Source organism: Citrus clementina, unplaced genomic scaffold (assembly GCF_000493195.1).
Source record: "Citrus clementina cultivar Clemenules unplaced genomic scaffold, Citrus_clementina_v1.0 scaffold_4, whole genome shotgun sequence".
Classification (NCBI taxonomy): Eukaryota; Viridiplantae; Streptophyta; class Magnoliopsida; order Sapindales; family Rutaceae; genus Citrus; species Citrus x clementina.
The window spans coordinates 23,731,502-23,741,245 of record NW_006262274.1 but is presented as its reverse complement, the minus strand read 5'-3'; the positions used below and the strand labels follow the sequence as shown (position 1 = coordinate 23,741,245).

General features: G+C 34.7%; 1 protein-coding gene across 3 annotated transcripts; it reads right to left on the bottom strand.

The window, feature by feature from the left end:
- Positions 1 to 983: 983 nt before the first annotated feature.
- Positions 984 to 4,054, bottom strand: LOC18044957 (F-box/kelch-repeat protein SKIP11). Of its 3 annotated transcripts, XM_024185698.1 has the most exons (3): positions 3,774 to 4,054; positions 3,131 to 3,201; positions 984 to 3,020 (listed from the first exon to the last, which is right to left on the bottom strand). In XM_024185698.1, the coding sequence occupies exon 3, from the start codon at positions 3,001 to 3,003 to the stop codon at positions 1,702 to 1,704; it is 1,302 nt and encodes a 433-aa protein (XP_024041466.1). In that variant the 5' UTR covers positions 3,004 to 3,020; positions 3,131 to 3,201; positions 3,774 to 4,054; the 3' UTR covers positions 984 to 1,701. The 3 variants fall into 3 exon arrangements, with proteins under 3 accessions (XP_024041466.1, XP_006438659.1, XP_006438660.1); XM_006438596.2 differs by having other exon boundaries at positions 984 to 3,201; positions 3,774 to 4,053; XM_006438597.2 differs by lacking the exon at positions 3,774 to 4,054 and adding an exon at positions 3,532 to 3,741 and having other exon boundaries at positions 984 to 3,201.
- Between the last annotated feature and the right edge of the window lie 5,690 nt (positions 4,055 to 9,744).

Sequence of the window (9,744 nt, the reverse complement as noted above, 5' to 3'; positions counted from 1 at the left end):
CCAGAACAGGAGACGAATGCTTGAAAATAAAATGTAAAAAATCAAGTTTCACATAAAACGGAGATCATTTGAGTCAAGCTCGAATAGCAAGTGTTGGTTTCAGGGTTTTGCATGGCTACCAAAACAACTGGTTGCTGGGTTTCTTTCTGATAACCTGATGATTTAAATAACTTAAGGCTGCTTAAATCACAGCACCACCAGCTGATCAATCAAATTTCAGATCCATATGCTTTTGTCAATTTTAGTTTCAGTTATTGGATTTACCTGTAGGTTTCCGCACTAGTTTTTCTACTTCAAAGAACTTTTTTTTGGGGTGTTTTGGGGGGGGGGGGGGGGGGGGGGGGTGTTAGGGGGGGAAGCTCAGATGTTTCGGAAGTTTGACACGATGATGCTAATGCCATGTAAGATATGAAGTTTACTTGGTGATTGTAATATACTAAATCTAGATAATATTTCAACAGGGGAACAAGTGATATTTTCACGAACTCATAGGAATGGATTTCTCCTAAAAGGGCAAGGACCGGTGCTACCTTATGGATAAGTCTAGACTAAAATTAATGATGACCATAAAGATTATCAAAAACCTCACTATCAGATTTGAATCTTATTTCTCAGGCTCTTTCACTGACAGATCACCTGGCAAGCGAAGCTACCCATCCCACATACACCATGCATGATGCATGTATCTAGATAAATCCTGGAAGATATGGTCCTTCAAATAAATAGATAGATCCCTAATACACACCCAGCATAGTCTTACAACATAGCAGAAACAAATGTATCTTTACTATGATGAGTTTCACAAACTAAAAAGAATATAAAAGTTTCCCATTGTAGCTGAAATAAATGAGAAATCCAAATATTTAAGGAATGTGGTGCGGCCTTACATTGTAACTCGACAAAAATAGAAGAGGAGAAAAAGTTAATAAAAAAAAAAAAAAGATAAACTATAGAAGTCTAGAAGTCATATCAATAGAGGGTAATAATATATAACAAATGATATATCATTCAAGGTATCATTCATAAGCAAACGACATTGCAAATTGATATTATCAATTCAGAATGCAATGGCACATTGTTAATCAGTAAGAACAAAAAATATTTAAATATCTAAATCAATTGAAGGCTCCAAAAAGATACAAAACAGATCCAGAATAAAATGCTCATAATATATAGCCCATCAATTGCAAGGATAAATGTAATCAGTACATATGCCAGCATCCAAGACAACAACCTACAACTTATTTCCTCCCTTGAAGACAATGGCATGAAAATTGAGGATCATGAAACCCATATACTACTAGTTCTTAGTTCTGTGTTCTTGAAAAAAAAGCTTCTGCAATCTCTAATGACAACCTACCAATGAGATGGTACTTCAAATTATTAACCTATTCCTGTGCTACATGATGCCAACTTTTTGGAAGTTTTCATGTGACTAAAAATGGGGGAAGACACAAATTTAATGGAAGAAATTTTGAATTAAGTTTGGAAAAAGAAATAAAAACTCAAGATCTCCTTCCAATAAAACATTTCATTGAATCTTGAGTAAAATCAGAAACTCTTCCCCATCCTCCCCCCACCCAAAAGGGGAAAGATAGAAAAAGAAAGAAGGGGAATAATAGTACCCATTAGCTGTTTTAATCCTGTGTTGAAGGAAAGAAATCTTGTACAGTCTGCATGGTGCCACCAATATCCAGCTCTTCAGCAACCCATCACAGCACAATTATAGACAAAATTAGCCGACTGCTTTCTGGCAAGCAAGTTCCACTGAGGAGGACCTTCACTGGGAACCCATGAGTTGAGCTCAATAAAACCTTCACCAGAAGCCTTCGGTCCACCAATGACAATAAGCCGATCACCACAAGCTCTAAACGCCAAACCCCAACCATTCATGGAGTTTGCCCTTTCAGGCAATCTTCCTATTGTAAACCACAATCTCCTCTCCTTGTCATACTTCCTCACCTCCATGTCAGCATAATCAGCTGCATACAGTTCATTATTTACCACTGCTACAAGAGGAGGTGCCTCAGCAGATGCAGGCATCTCAGTCCCCCTGGCCGCACCACCCCGTGCAGGAGACATGTTAGGAATTTCAGTCCACGTTTCTGTCTCCAAATCATACTCCTCACCGCATGTAAGAACCTTGGAATCACTCCCTCCTATTCCTCCAATAACATAAAATTTCCCATCCATGAATACCCCAGAACACATCTTCCTTGGGTTTTTCATGCTTGGCAGTACCTTCCAAGTTTGAGTCTCTGAATTATACATCTCTGCGGAACTTAAAATATTTCCTTCCAAATCAGAACCACCGGCCAAAATTGCTATCTCTCCTAGACTAGCAGAGCCAAACAAACACCTTGGAGCATTCATCCTCATCCCAGATGACCATGAGTTTGTCAAAATACTATATCTATATATAACATGAGAGATATGATGGGCTGTTAACTCCCTACCAAACACAAGAAGCTCAGTGCCCACAGCCAAGGACTCCTTATCAGAACACATAAAGCACTCGTTAGAAGTCATCCTAGGCAAATGCATCCACCGGCGACGAATAGGATCAAATGCCTCCCACTCAAGCAAGTGACAAGAAAAATAAACCCAATGCTCAATCACACCATTCAGCCGCCTCAGCCTATACAACTCTCCACTCCTAATCAAGGACCGAAAACTCTGATTCAGAGACGCAATAGAACCATAGTCAGACCTCGAGCAACGAATAAGACAACTAATGGAGTTGTCCCGACCAATAGGTTGAATAAGTGAGTCCAAATCCGAAGAATGCCCGGCATTTGATTGCTGATGATCATCAGCCTGGTGATTATCTTCAGACTGTAAGTTATCATCAGATCCCTGATCATCATCAGATTGCTCCCGCGAAGTTCCTGCTGTTTTACGAGAATTGGATAGCTTTAAGGATTTGTTACGTTGGTGATGACAATCATCATCGCCATCAATTTCTAATGGTCGCTTGCCATTTAGGTCTATCATACAGGTCATGTAAGACCACTTGGATTCTGGATGGCACAAGCTAGTTATTTCCCTTGATGTCAGCAAGCATCGACCTTCCAACATATCTTTTCAATTACCACCAAAGCAAAATAACAACAGCAACAACACAACTCACCTCAGCTCCAGTGTTGCCGCTCAGTAAAGTCGAGTCCCCGAAAATTGCAGTTGAGACAATGAAGAATCACCCTAGTCAAAGAAAATTAAACGAAATTTTTTCTGTTTCAATTGTTTATCACTGATATAAAATCCATAAACGCAAATGGAAAAGAATAAAAACAGGCTAAGCTTTGAGCTTTATCTCAAATGTTAACTGATCTGAATTCCAGTAAACCAACGATCCAGATTGAACGCCAAAAACAAATCTTCCAAAGCAAAGCTCAAATTTCCGAATTAGCTAATGACAATTAACTATAAAACTGGCAAATTTAATTGAAAAAATATAAACTCCAGATCTTTGTACTCAAATTAGAAGAACATAAGAAATAAAAATTCCGCAAGCAAGGTCTAAGAAATTACCAAATTTAGGAGTCGAAATACAAGATTTAAATGAACAGAAATCCAATTAATTGAGATCTGATTCCAATTTGATACCCGTAACCGAAAACTTATCCTTTAATTTCTCATTTCCGAAATAAATAAAAAATGAAAAGAGAAAAACAAAAATATAAGAAATGAAATGAAACAGAAGAAAACGTTTTAACAAAAAATTAAAAACAAAAGAGGGAGGGATCAATAGTAATGCAAAAGAGACTACTTACGAGTATTGGATTTGGATTTGGATTGGATAAGAACTAAATGAGGACTTGATTGGAATTTTAAAATTTTAACTCTCTCTCTCTCTCGTTTTATTCATTCATTCATTCATTCATGCAACAAATATTAACTGTTTTTGTTCTTCGCGTTCTCTCTGTGGATTCTCTCTGCAAATCAGAGCGCAGCTTCTTTGCTGGTTTATTTTTATTTTTATTTTTTTGGCTTTCAAGAGCAAAATCTTTTCTGGCCCCCCTTTACTTCTCTTAAACCTTTATTTTTAAATTCTATTTATTCTTTTATTTCATTTTATGAAAAAAAAATACAAATATTATTTTATATATATATATATATATATTATTAATGTGTAGACGGATAGATATGGTAATGTGTGTGTATTTTGTTTTGTTTGGATCTTTTAAATAAATTTAATTTTACGGGTGGTGGCGGCGGGTCCCACAGGAAAACAAAGAAGGTCGTTTTTTGCCGTTTTGGAAACCAGGAACTGGTTACTGCCGGTTCAGACACGTGTTGACTGTCTGGACGGCAAATGGGAATAAAACTCTCTCTCTCTCTCTCTCTCTCTCTCTCTTCCGTTCGTTCTACAGAGGCCAGCGGGAGGAGGGAGCACTCCGTTACCGCCACGTCTTCTCTTTTGTAGGAAATTTTGGTTTGAGATGGTGCAATTTAGCGTATCGTCTAGTCAATTTGTCGTACTGGTGACGGGGTTTTCACTCCTGCACGTCGCGGGAAGGGGGATGTAATTGAATCTAGTTGGCTTTTATTCTGATTATCCAAACCTCGACTTGTCAAGTCGATTGATAATTAGCTCTTATCAAAGCAATAATTATGATGATAATTATAATTACCAGACATGTAGTTATTTTTTGACCGGTCAATAACTGATAAATTTAAGTCTACCAGGTTCCCCTTGATTTGTAATGAAATTTATCTTGGACTACAACCACAAATTATAAAATTCTTTTACAAATGAAAAGAAATAACCAAACATTGGCTGGCACAATTGGCTCTGCGTTTGGCATACTCACAATTGTCAATCAACAGCGCAAATTTAATAAACCTTTCACTGTGCCCAGATTCTCACTAATCATTCCAACTTTTAATTATGCATACTATAATATATAGGCTTCAATGGGGTCTCCTCATAACTTTCTTGCCTATCACCTTGAATATAATCATAACGTCCCGCCCACCTCCCTTTACTTTCTCTATTTTAAAAAAATATATATATCAAAAATTGAAAGTTACAAATTAGCGTGGTCATATCTGATAATCATAATCATTGACCTTGATTTCGAACGTGATTATGTGATAAGACGACCCTTATCACATTGTAACAAAACGACATTTCGTAGGGGCAGCAACATTTTTTTTTTTTTTTGACGTGACGACGCCGCGTTTTTAAGAACGGCCCAACTGGACAGAGCAAGGAAAAAAGAAAAAAATGACGGGGTCAAATATAAAAATCACGTTTGGATTTATTTAATTTATCTCTTGCAAGATTTAGTGACCGATTAATAGCATTTTTTTTTTTTATTGGATTGTGTATGTCAAAAGAATCCGATAATGAAAGTGACCACTATCTTCGTTCAATCGGATCCCACACCAATTACCAAACAACTAAAGATAATTGAATAAAATAAATAATTATTTAAAATCTTATAAGAGAAAAAGAAAGCAAAATTTAGTTGTAATAGTTTGTTTGTGTGCGGGTCAGCCCCTCGGCGGACGTGATTCCAAACCGTCGAGCTGGTAGTGGTCCCACCGACTTTTCTCTCTTTACGTCTCTCCCAAATTCACATCATACGGTCCAAATTGCAACCATTCTTATCCTGATATATTGACCGTCGAAATTGATCGTTTCTAACAAGGTATATTTCTTTAAAATATATTTAGACATTTTAAGAAACGTGATATTCCGGTGCTCTGAATAGACAGGCGGATTAACCACGTTCAAATCCGGGACGCGTTATTCCACTTTTTAGAACGTATTTTTACTGGTAGTTTTGAGATGTCGCAAAGGTAACAACTGTTTTAGATCATGGTGTTCTGATTTGCGTGTATGACTTGACGGCGTCGTCGAGGAGACCAAAGGAACCAATGAGTGGCTCGTGCGGCGCACGTGATCGAAAGAAAACTTCGATGTTCAATCTGAACAACGACACGCACGCACACGTGTACAAACGTTTGCAAAGACATCGCTCTAGGTAAGCGTGCCACGTGTCGGAGAACGTGGGCAGCTCTTACTGGAGGAGCGTGTCAATATTTTTTTTAAAAAAAAAAACACCCCCTTACTTTCGTTTTTTTTTTTTCCCGGTATTTGTTTATTATTTTGTTTACGGCCGCCTCTACACTTGGCTGTAATATCGATTAAGCCCACAAATAAAAAGAGCAGTACACATGGGAGAATGTCCATCTGTGCCGGCTTTTGCTTCCATTAAATTGATAATTTAATAGAAGATGATAATGATGACGATGATTCATATGCTTGTTAATTATATATTTTGCTTTTAATTGTTAGCATTAATTCGATAGTGGATGGGTGTGAATTAAATACTAATGATATTTTTGGATGGTTTTGTGGACAGAAGAAATGAATCAATGGTCTTGATTTATTCATGTGTGCAAACCAAGTGGGTAATCATTTTCCTATTAGGTGATTATATCTTGGTAAAGTTTTGGGATTTACGAAGTGATGAGTAATTTGAGTGGACTGTCTTTGAATTGGGTGTTTGTTCTCATTTCATTTTCTCAGTAATTAGACTAATGTTGACTTTTGCAATCGTGCCCCTTATATTTTTCTTATTTATACTTTTTTCCTCATTGATATTGTATTTTTTGTTGTTCAACTTACTAACAAGTTGTTGGTTCTTCAATTCATTCTAAACTTAGATTGCTACAATTTAAAGGGTTATACTTTGTATTTAAAAAGGTAAGAATGGTATATTTATTTATTATTTTGTTCAATCGTTACATTGTACCTTACTCTTTTCCACTTTTAAAATAAATATATCATCTTGAATTTAGATTATTGACCTTTTTATTCTATATAAAAGACCAATCAACTTAACTATCATTTGAATGTATGTTGTAGCGGGCTATATAATTTTATTGTGTGTATATGCAATTTCACCCGTACATATTTTATTTAGAAATATATGAGACATGTTATAAAAGTTGAGAAACTATAAACATGTCTAATGAGTTTCTTTGTAACTTGAATTACTAATATTTTTACTTTCTAATTATAGTTTAAAACCGTGTGCAAATTCTTATCATTGATGTTAATATGCCTCCAAATATTTTATAAGTTAAATTGCACATCAAGATATTTTATAAGTTAAATTGCCCCTAGTGATTTTATTAGTTTATACTAATAGTCATTCAATGAATAATATATCAGCTGATTAAATTTTATTATTTTATTATTTTTCATTCATATTTTTTGTTTTTTAAAAAATCATATTCATGTATTTGTGAATAATTAAAAAAACTCTACGGGTTTTAGAACACAAAATTAATGAGTAAATATATCTAGGGGAAGTTGGAAAATTGCCTTTTAAGGAGGGTTCGGAAGAAGAAAAAAAAGGGGCTTTTGAAAATAGTTTAAAGGTTGATCTGAAAAATGAGAAAACATAAAACATGGCCACGTGCAAACATCATCTTTATCGACTTAAAAAGGAAATAATAAATCATAATTGAACACATAAAAATATGTAAACATACACAAACACAGTATATTTATATGTATTTATTAATAAATAAAACAAACTTCAAAACCAAGCAAGCAACTCCCACTATACAAAAAAGATTCTGGCGTGCACTAACCACTTATAATAATCCCATCCCCCTCATCAACCGAGGCGGCCTCTCCGCCAGTGCCGTCCGGACACGTGTCCCTCACTTGTGTAAAGACGTGTGGTCATGTGAAGCATTATTGGACGGTGAGAAAGTTGTTAATTGCTAATTACGACCTCACAAAACGCACGCACATTCTGATTTAGCAAAAGATTCATACAAAAGTAACGGAAAACGCCTTCGCTCACCCTCTATTTGACTTGTAATCTCGCCGTATTTGGGTATAAGAGTATGTTTGAGATTAAGATTGGACAGTTGTAATTTAAAATGTATAATATTAAAATATTTGGCAACCACTAAATACTGTAATTTAAAAGATATTTTAATATAATTTTTCACTTGTATAATGAAAAATATATTATATTTTTAATATTTTTATCAAAATTATTATTAAAAAATTATATTTACCATATACTATTAACTTTTATTTTATAATTATAATTTTTTTTTCACAACAAATGTAGAACCTCAATCCCAATCAAACTCTAAGTAATTACCGTATTGCTTTTATTTTAAATTTGATTCACAAGGGTTGCAGATTTAAAAGAACGTACATTAAATTTTTAACTAACGAAACGGGGTGTGTTTGGTATGTAAAAGGATGCACGTGCAGTGAAGATAACGAATGAAATGTGCGTGTGTTTTTGTATATCTGAGTTGTGCGGTAATTGGTTTTGCTTTTTAACTTTTAAAGTAAAGTGTAAATGATGGGATTATTGGTAGTTGTTATCTTAACACCGCTTGATTTTTTATGTGCAAGAGAGCGAAATACAAGAGTGAGCGGGGCTACCCATGTGGCATGTATGGTTGTTTACTTGACACAGATTGCATTTTAGTTTTGTGGTTTACGTGGCAAGGGCCCATGAACATGAAGTGGGTTTGAAGTTTGAACCAACGCATCCGCGTCAATTTTCCATTATTATTATTATTACCATACATTATTATTTTCGACAATTGCTTATAATAATATAACAAATAATTTTGGGTCCTTTAAAATTTTTTTTAAAAAAAAAACTCATGTTTTGCATCAATGAAACTAATTGTCTATTGTATGTATGTGAGTGAAATTCTCGTATATTTGTTAAGGTGCATATATTATCCAATGTGTCAATTACTTAATTAGCCAGAGTTTGTTTGGCTGTCATACACACACTTTGTTAGTCAAAATTTAATGGTCTTATCAATGAGAAGATATTGACAAATCAAACACGCATAGTATATCAATGTGTATGCGTATTGGTTTGTTTATTTTGTTTATATAAATGCGTACATACAGAAAAGAAGTATGTACATATCTTAAACATAAAGTTGTTAGATACAAAGTTTTTGATGTGTATTAAAAAGAGAAAAACAAGAAGGAGTGATCACTCTGATTGGAGCAGCTAAGTCAATAAATAAGGCACAAAAAGCCAAGTGGAAAGGGTCATCAAAGGAGACGTATCCCTTGTGGAATTGCCTTCCCCCTCTCCTATTTCCACAAGAAAGAAATACAATAATGTTATGTGTAAAAAACATTGTTAGGCAAACGTCACCTTCAATCTCAAAACTATTTTTCTTGATTAATTTGATATAAATACGCACAGATACAAACTTCTCTCTTAACAGCTTGGTAGATGATGATATGCAGCTTTATGTCGTCTTCATAAATAATAAAGAGGGGAACAACAAATCCGTGAATTTCGCCTAACCAAAGCAACCGACTTTGATTAGTAAGAAAAAAAAAAAAAAGCTACTGTTACTCAACTTATATTCATTGACAATGACTCTGGTCTACTAATAGATTTGAGAGCAAAAATGGATTACTGAAAAAGCATCTTTGATTTTCAAGATTAGCTTGCGTGCCATGAGTTTCATTCCTACTCTGTTCATTGGCCCATGACTTCCGAAAAGCCAAATATTAGATGCTTTTACTCCTATTAATGATGTGACTCGGACACAGATAGGTCTCTCATATTCAAATTCCTATGCCCCCGTATCATCACCTATCAATTTCAAAAAACATTTATGCTATGTGCGCTTAATACTTACAGATGACTTTTATATTATCAATATATTGGAATTGAAAAAATTAATTAGTATTTATTTTTTATTATTATTATT